We start from the raw sequence: 9,698 nt of genomic DNA, 5'->3' as shown, positions 1-9,698 counted from the left end.
TCAGGTCTTGGTGCATCTCAAAAGGGTAAAAGTCCTCATAGGACTTTTAGAGTTCAGCTGTCATAGTATCCAACATGATACAAGACACCTTGGTGGCATCCTTCTCATGTGTCCTAAACTCAGCGATCTCCTTAGGAGTAGCAGAAGACTCATCGATTTCCTTAAGCTCCTTGTCTAGGACATTTTTCTTGTCCTCATAGCGAGTGACAATCCTGATGTTCCTAATCCAATCATTAAAGTTAGTGCCATCAAAGATGACTCTCCCACACAAGTTCAAGACAGAGAAGGACCTAGTAAGGTTTGAGCCAGAAGCAGTGTTGCAAGACATCTGAAAAGAAAGAAGGACAAAGTTTAGATTAAATAAGAGTACTTAATATAACACCCAAATGAAATATTAAGGCTAGGACCCAATACAATATTTTACAATTTGGAAGACGAATGTCGTAATCCAAGTTGCAAAATATTTGAAGGTAGGTAAATGACGATTTACCAATTTCCACCATGAAAAAAATAGATTATTAAGTTTTAATTGGATTGAAACTCCTAGATTCTTTTGAGATTCATTGAACTTTTCAAGGGCATGTTTAAATCTCGATTATGCTCTTCAAATTTGTGACTAGGATACCGAGGATCACAAACAAGGTGTGAATAAGCATACAAATTCACTTGGTACACTTGATGTCATTTATCACCTAATTGATGTGTCAGTTAATCACACACGCTCCACCGATCTATAATAAACATCAAACTACCCTTTACCATCCTTACTAGTCTAGGTTAATGTGTCGGTTAACCACACACGCTCCATTAACAACTTGACAAGGTGCAAAGTGAAATTTCATGGATTAGCATCAATTTCACATTTTCCTAAAGTAACTAAGATTGAGAATTTAATAAAGCATTTAGTTACTTCATAATTATCATTATACTTTTAATGAGAATTAGTGTCCTATCCTACCCATTCGGCTAACGAACCTCCACCAGTCAAGGAAGCAGTAGGTGAGATTGGACACCCATTAAACCACCATTTTATAGACAGTAACCTTATAACCCCTTATAGATCGGCTTCGTGAATGGGACCTACTAACGGTAAGACTGATTTGTCTTTTATATATATATATATATATATATATATATATATATATATATATATATATATATATATATAATTATTAAACTTATTATTATAATAGTATAAGGGTTGAATTTTTAAACTTTTAAAAATTTTAGGGTTTGGAATTAAAGTATTCATAAGTGTGACGTTACAGATTCCAAAACTTGAGGGCAAGTTTTGAAACTATTCAAAACCTTTCATTTCCATAACTTATGAGTTTAATGACATTTTAAAGAAAAGACTTTTGGTTTTCCATAACTTGAGGAGAAGTTATGGAGTCCATTAAAAAGCATTTAGATCAACAATTAAACTAACAAGAAGTGTCAAATAATATCTATGATCTAGTTAAACCCATAAGCAAATATAACTCACATCAACAACTTTCAAGAAAATAGTTAATCATATAAACTAATACAAATATTAAAACTTTGACAATTATCTTTTAATTGGACAAGCATGATCATTACCTTATGAAAAAACAGATTTCATGGTTCAAAAAACAGTTTGGAGTAATGATCATAATCCAATTTCTGGCCAAAACTCAAAATGTTGCACACTGGAGCACCAACTCGGCGAGTACATGAAATGGACTCGTCGAGTTGGTCTATTTCTGAGTGGACTCGGCGTGTTCATCAGTTAGATTGCAAAAGCTCGATTTTTTCAACTTTGAAAACCAATAAACATCAAGTATAACAGAAAACAATTCTAGACTCTGATACCACTGATGGGTTTTGAGCACTCTAACTACCTTAAGGTGCACATACAACCCTAAATGCTTTTGATCTATGTTTTCTCTAATTATACATGCAATTTGATTTTCCAAAGCATTGTCCTAACTAACATACAAAACTATGGGTACTTGCATAACAAAAACTAGTTGAATGACATACCTGTTCTTGTAGCTTGTTGACTTGGACCTTTAAAAGCCTAGCACCCCAAATGTGATGCCTCAAATGCTTCACAAAACACCACTAATAATAGAGAACTTTTGAGAGAGAATACTAACACTAAAAAAATCGGTTATGTCTCTACCATGCACTCTCTAGTGGCTGATTTCATGAGCTAAAGGGTTCATTTTATAGTGTCGCTAGGATTAGGGTTACATCCATATAAACCCTAATGTGCATGACCTTTCATCTTACTTAGGATCCATGGGTTAAACCTCCATGGACTATCCATGGACTACCATGTTGGTTTAGCCCAACCTAAATAACCATAGACCCACACTATAAGAATCATTGATTTACCAAATCAATCCTTTTACATTTTATTAGTCTCTTTTGATCACTAAATTAATTCTAAACTAATTCTTGATCAATACTAATTAAATATTATGATTTTATATTAATATATTAGAACTTATAATATATTAATAAATCATAAATAACCTCTTCTCAAAAGTCTATCCTTACAAATTGTTCTAGTGAAATACAATCCAAATGAACCATGTTATTTTCGGGTCAAGTACATACTAAATATAATTATGGACTTAGACACTTATCAAACAACTTGGATAGACATGTTTGATATGGTATAAGAAATAAACTAAGCACATACACAAAAGATAAAACAAGCTTATATACTCACATTAGTATTTTATATTAAGAACATGATGGGGTACATATCAAGCTGCCTAGCACAATATTAATCCCCGATCTTTGGATCAAGAAATTAACTAAAATTGGTAAACTCAACGTACTAATCAAATATTGAAAGTAAGTTATGTCAATGGTTTGTTTTTGGACTAACCAAAAGTTCACTTGAATAATACATTATAATTTTTACGTATTTACCATCACATATACATTGTTATTCGGCCAAAATGCATATTCCTTTGTGTTGTTCACAATTCGCATGGATGATTCTTGTATAAATATCTATTAATTTTGTTAAACCGATGTATGCAATAGATGTTACTTTGGTAACTTTTTGTTTCGATTAATTTAGCTAAAAATAATAGACATGACAATGTAATAAATTATTCCCAAAGATTATCTTTGTTCTCGTACACATGCAAAAAATGTTAAATTCAACTAATACCAAAGTAGAATAATTTTATTCAAATTATTCAATATATGTCTCAATGAAGGTTATGACTTGAATTATACTCGATAATAGTTATATGTTATATAATCATCCATAAATCAACATAATACATGGTTATCCCATAAATAATAGGAAGTGATTGGTACACTTGGATCTCCGGGAAAGTGTATCCAAGCTATAATTTTTTTTTCTATATATAACAATTTAAATTTTTTAAAGTTGTATAATACAATACTTCAATGCATAAATTATTATGTATTAAAAAAACTTATTACATAAATCAATTTCCATAATTAATGCTCATAAATGACTATAAAAATACAAATAGAATACATAATTAATTATTATATGAACCTTATTATTTTGTCAAACTATGTTCGTTCACATTCCACATAAATAATTTTGCTCAAAAACATACCTTGTATGCAAGGACGAATCCACCATATGCTTAGGTAGGTCCTAGGACCTACCTAAGTTCTCAATTTTATTTACAATGTATATGGTAGAAAAATTAGGAACTACCTTAGAAAAAATAGAGGACCTACCTTGAGTTTGTTTTTTAAATTTTTTTCTAAAAAAACCATTTTAAAAAGAGAAAAATTTAATTATTATAGACAATTTGTTATTTTAAATTATGAGATTGATAACAAAAAGTTAACCACTATTAACCGGCACTCTCAAAATATTAATAAATAAATAAGTTATTCTAATAAAATGAAAGCCCACATGCCAAAGTCTCTCACTCTCCGTTCGCCACTTTTTCAATGGACTAATAATTAACTAGTTTTTCGTTAAACCGTACGCATTTTTCAGTTATATTTCAATTGTTTTTTAAAAATTTTTAATCGGTGGCACAAGGTACATGAGCTGATTAAATTGATTCGGTTCTTTTAAGGTAGATGAGCCGACCCGACCCGACCCTAAAAGTGTTGTTGATTTTTTTATTGGTCTCACTTAATTTAGGAACCACGTGATTTTTTGTTCTAGATTCGCCACTGCTTGTATGTCATTATTTGGCCAAATTATTCCAACTTTTCCGTTAAACATAGTTTGCAATAATTATGTAGAATACATTGTATAGAAAAAAGTTTGTGTATCTTTATGAAGACCATCCACTATTTATTTATACACAAAGTTTGAGAGCCCCCATTGAGCTTTAATTTATGACAATGAATATCATTTTGTAACTTATCAAGTATATAATGCCCACTTAATAAATTATTAATTTCTAATATATTTTATTAACAAATGGGTATTAGAAATTACTAACAATTACTTTATGTGAACATTACTTGTAATCTTTTCAGCACAAAGACGTTTAACGTTTCCAATCTCCCTATACTAATAAAAGAGTAGTTATTTTGCCATATGTCATCATGTTAGGTATTGTAATAAATATCATGACACTTGTCAATCCTATTGGCACTTGTAATTAATATCATGACACTTATCAATATATTAATTCTTTATTTCAAATTTCAAATTTCAAAATTTAAATCACATTAAATTAATAACTAGAAAGTTTTCCCCCGCGTTGCGGGGGGCGGAAGGTATTGCTTTTGTGTCAAAGTAAAGTACGTTGCATAAGTTGTTAGCCTACATTTACAAATGTGTAAATGTTATAATAAGAAAATTTTGAAAATACAATCCAATAATTGGATAGAATTTTGACAGGACAATATGTTAATAAGAAAAGATATCAAAATGTTGTAATATGCTATAAACAACAACCTTATCCATCTTCCCCCTTTGATGAACTTCATGCTTTTGCTCCATAAATTTGACCGAAGATGAACAAAAACACCTGATTTCAGCTTTCTTTACTTAAAACACCAATAACCTACTCACTGGTAATCAATTAAAAAATACAAAATAAAATAAATCTGAAAAGTGTGTTTGTCGCATATCACAATTAATGTTCACCTGTTTAGTAGCTATGCTTTTTCCCCAAGAAAGGTGGACTATAGTTTGACCAATTTGACTTCCATGCATCCTTTGAATTGCTTCTTCAGCAGATGTCCTATAGGAAATTAGTAATTAACTCTTTACAGTTTTTTCATGTATTAAGTTTTTTTTTTTTTTTGACAAATTTAAGACTTAGCTTTTGACAAACTGAACAAACCTGCATCCTTTTGCAGTGGGAATTTTGACATAAACTATTTCACCAAATTGCAAGAAAATCGACCTCAATCCCTCCTCTGCAACACCAGGGTCAAGTTGGTCGATATAAACCTGCAATAAGAAAGATGAAAGTTATGAAGAAAATGGGCATAAATGTATAATTCAAAATTGCTAGACTTACAGTTGTGTTTGTTAGATCAGTGTCCATTGGGATATCAAACATGCATATTTGTGGTTAAAAAAGTTAGTGATCGAGTGATGGATCACTCGATTTTGTATGTCTGCCTGCAAAAAATGGAGGTAATCAATACATTCACAAATCAGAACCAGAAAAAAGTTGGTGTAAACATACGAAAATTAGTAACCAGATCTCATTATTAAGATCCACAATGCCTTCCTTTATATTGTACCGCATAAAAAACCATGAAAATAAACATATTCCTAAATAAATTCAATGACTCAAGGATTCTCTCATTCGTGGCAACCTGATGCATTATAAATAAGCTAAACAACACACATATTATCATTCTTTCTAGAAACATCACCCTCTTAGTTTTCATCGATCACTCATGATCAAAATATGGATAAATAAAAAAGAAAAGGCAATCTCCTTCAGGCATTTCATCAGACACTTGGTCTGCATCTCTAATCTATGATACGACAATCAACCTGAACCTATCTTGGATCTTGGATAAACTATATAAATACATAGTCCCTCTCAAGGAAAGACATCGGTGCAAATTTAAATGTTAAACAAATGATGCACGCACATGACATGAACTAATAAATTAATCAACCAATGTTATGATTTATATCTCCGGAGAGAAGTATACTAACAGATTTTGAGGCATGATGTCCCTGTGACACACTCTAATATGTAGAGAAGCATACCAATAGATTTTGAGTCTTGATGTGTATGCCACGGCTTTGAAAATCTGCAGCATAGTCAATGAAAATGGCTTAGTGATGATACAAGATACAACTAAAGTTGAACATGGTCATGTCACTATCGCGTGGGGGAAAGAGAGATCTAGTAGTGCACAAACATTTTAAGGGCCTGTAATGACCTGAAAACAATGTATACAACTGAATTCAGCATCCACGTTATACACAGAAATCATTTCCAGTAAAACAAATTCGTCTTTAGTTCAATACCTAGCCAAGAATATGAGCACTTGAATGCGAGTATGGTTCGACGCTTTTCCTTCCATCGTCGATCAAACAAAATTTCCAAATTTTGTAACCTAAGGTTCATAATACGTACCTGAAGCAAACAAAATTTGAAATTGTAGTGAAGCCAAAATCCAAAAAAGATAATCCAAAAATCTCAGCTGTACAACTTACAACTCGGTTGCACAAGTCGGTTGTTCCCGATAAAGGCAAGAAAAAAACGAAAGGAAAATACAAGATACAGAAGGAAAGCAACAAAGGCTATACCTGATTTGTACCTGATCGTTGCTGCAACGACTTCGACCACGACTTCGGCCAGAGAGTGGTGGTGGAAGCCCTCTTCTTCAAAGCGGAAGCCCCCCACTGGCAACGGACCCTGGCCGCGAACAAAACCCCCAACCCCAATCGCGGCTTCGTGGAGCACGCGTAGAAGTATCGACCCATGAAGGTGGTAGAGTTTGAGCTGCCACGTCAGCAGTGCATGGTGTACCTTGACCTGAAAAGGGAAGAAAGTAAGAAACCCTAAGTTTCTTTGTTTGAAACCTTCGTAGGTCTATTAGAATCAGTTGCCTCATCTGCATCGTGTCTGTTGGAATCACTTGCCTCATCTGTATGGTCCCGTCTGTAGATTGGAGAAGAAAAACAAAAGCAACGATCAACATAAATTTGAAGGTGATGAGTTTAGACGAAGACTGAGAGTTTTCGAAAAGCGGTGAAATCTGAATATGGTTGGATGAGAAAGCAGGTGGGGGGAAGATAAGGCAGAACCACCAGAACCAGCAGGGGAGACGCGGGAACGACACGTATCGGCCTCATCCTTATCTTTACACCTCTATTAATAATTTAAGGGACCAAATTGCCAATATACCAAACTTTAGTGTCAAAAATCCGAACCACTGAAAATATGAAAACTTTTGGGTTATTTCTGCCAAAAAATCAGAATGTTCACTGTTCCTAAAAACTATCCTCCTTTAATATATATAAGAATATTAGAATAAAAATAAAATAAAAATTATACAAATTATAATAAAATAAAATTTATATAAATTATAAGATGATTTATTTTATGTATTTAATTGAATCAACAATTATAATTTTATATATAACTAAAAAATATCTTTTAATTAATAAGTTATTTAAAATTATTAATTAATAGTTTTGAGTTTTTACTTAGAAATTTAATTAATTTTCTAACCGTGGTTTCCACGGATTATAAACTAGTAATGCAATAACTAAATCAGTCCGTTCAAAAAGCAAAAAATGGCCTGTTTAACTGTTTTGATATGAAAAAACCCGTTGCTTTTATTCGACCGTGGGTTCATATCATATATTCATATTAATTACAGTTTTTTTTTTGTTTTTTTTTTGTTTTTTTTATATTTTATATAACTGGTTAATTAAAACTATACAACGTTATATATTTTTAATCTATTTAAGTATAATATGCACTCCTGCAAATGATATTTAAATTAATTAATGCACTTAAAATATCCATGTTTTCACATTTAGTGACGATATTTTTTGAAAGAATATCAGTTAATGGATGAACGCCTACCGATATATTACAATAAACATTTTTCTAATTTTAAAGAAAATAATTAGTAAATTATAGCAGTATTAAAATAACAATATACATAGGCATATTTGTTTACGTTAGATTGGTTTTTGGTTATTTTATTTCTTTTTGGTGTCTTTTTATAATTTTAATGTGTTATGCTCTATAGTTTATACAGCAGCAATGTTTCAAAATCTAACAAGCCTTATTTAAATACAATGAATTTAATAAGATTAACTTTTAATAACGACAACATTTTGTAACATATTATAAACAAAAAATCTGACATATTATTTTATTGAACTGCTCTAACACATAAAAAAGCTAGCCTTTCTAATATTAAATTATAATAACTTTGTTCAAACATGGACATTTTTTTTATTACATTTTGGTAAACCACGAGTTCATAGTATTACATTTTAATTTTATTATAACTAGTCGACTAAAACTACACAACATTATATACATTTTATTTATAGACGGCCGGTATTGGGCATGTATTTGGTGTGCGATTGCATATGAATTTATGGGGGCGTTTGAGGGGACAAAGTGGGCAGTTGCAAATCTTCAAATTTTTTTCATTATATATTTTTATCTAAGAATAAAAAGTTATAATAAACATAATGACCATTTTTTTCTTATTCGTCCTCGGCTTTTGAAAAAATTTAATTTTTCGACCCTGTATATGATTGTAACAGCCCGGATTTCAAGGTATTATTCATTTATTTATTTTGAGGATTTGTGAGGAGACTCGGCGAGTTGGAGCCTAGACTCACCGAGTATGATCGCGGATTTGGACGTGGGTTCGCGTCCGGACTCGGTGAGTCCAAGAGTGGACTCGGCGAGTCCACGCTGTTTAATGAAACCCTAATTGATCGGGTTTGAGGCATATTTAAAGGGCTTTATGGCCGTTATTTGCACTCATCAGTCCCCAGAGTGAAACTCTAGAGCGATTGAGTGATTCAAGTGAGGGAAGGAGCCATTATTGATCTTGGAGTTGTTGTCTAGCAAGGAAATAGGAGATCTAGCCAAGAGGAAGCAAGAGAGGGGTGGATTTTTGAAGATTTGAGGTCCAGAACATCACAACTGAGGTACAATCTCAAATCATTCTCTGTTATTGTGATGTTTATGTAGATTTAGGGCTTTTGAACCCATTTGTGGCTAGATCTAGTGTCCTCATGGTCCCTTAGCGAGTTAAGGTCCTGGATCTGGACCCATAGAGGTCCAGAGCACCTCCTTACCAAAGCTTTATATGCATCCATGGAGGTATTGGCTTGGGATCAATGTATTTGAGGCTAAAACACCATTCATGAGTTATTCAATGCTTGATGAGCATCAAGATTTGGACTTTACGTGGTCAATAAGATTAAGGAGACTGGATCTATGAGTTAGTGAAGCGGATCTGACCTCAGAAGGTCGTTTGGGGTTGTGCATGGAATGCACTCGCCGAGTCCATTCCCCAGACTCGGCGAGTTGGTGCGGGTTGTTCAACGATTTCGAACCAGCGGGTAACCGAGTCGGGTGAGTGACTCGGTGAGTCGGAAGAGATTCAAAGGGATCGAGTTCCCGTAGGAACTCGGCGAGTCAGGTTGACCGTTGACTAGTTTGACTTCGTAGTGTTAGTCAGCCAGAGTCGAGGTAGTATTAAGTAGAAATACGTTTGTATTATAGGAGGACGATAGCTCGGGAGAT

General features: G+C 32.9%; 1 protein-coding gene across 23 annotated transcripts; it reads right to left on the bottom strand.

Annotated features, from left to right (window-relative positions):
* Positions 1-4,663: 4,663 nt before the first annotated feature.
* LOC145062101 (polyadenylate-binding protein RBP47-like) lies at positions 4,664-7,180 on the bottom strand. 23 transcript variants are annotated; one of them, XR_013687434.1, is made up of 9 exons: positions 6,719-7,180; positions 6,437-6,545; positions 6,328-6,348; positions 6,173-6,216; positions 5,463-5,566; positions 5,283-5,392; positions 5,084-5,180; positions 4,892-4,964; positions 4,668-4,756 (listed from the first exon to the last, which is right to left on the bottom strand). XR_013687434.1 is itself a non-coding variant. In XM_079009737.1 (8 exons), exons 4-7 carry the CDS (start codon positions 5,502-5,504, stop codon positions 4,920-4,922), a joined length of 294 nt encoding a protein of 97 aa, XP_078865863.1. In that variant the 5' UTR covers positions 5,505-5,566; positions 6,173-6,348; positions 6,437-6,545; positions 6,719-7,180; the 3' UTR covers positions 4,664-4,756; positions 4,892-4,919. The 23 variants fall into 23 exon arrangements, 11 of the variants coding, with proteins under 11 accessions (XP_078865863.1, XP_078865862.1, XP_078865853.1 ...); XM_079009737.1 differs by having other exon boundaries at positions 4,664-4,756; positions 6,173-6,348; XR_013687424.1 differs by having other exon boundaries at positions 4,666-4,756; positions 4,892-5,000; positions 6,173-6,348.
* Positions 7,181-9,698: the final 2,518 nt, after the last annotated feature.

This window comes from Lactuca serriola, chromosome 7 (assembly GCF_051521515.1).
Source record: "Lactuca serriola cultivar US96UC23 chromosome 7, Lser_US96UC23_V15, whole genome shotgun sequence".
Taxonomy (NCBI): Eukaryota; Viridiplantae; Streptophyta; class Magnoliopsida; order Asterales; family Asteraceae; genus Lactuca; species Lactuca serriola.
This window is presented reverse-complemented; position numbering and strand designations above follow the sequence as displayed.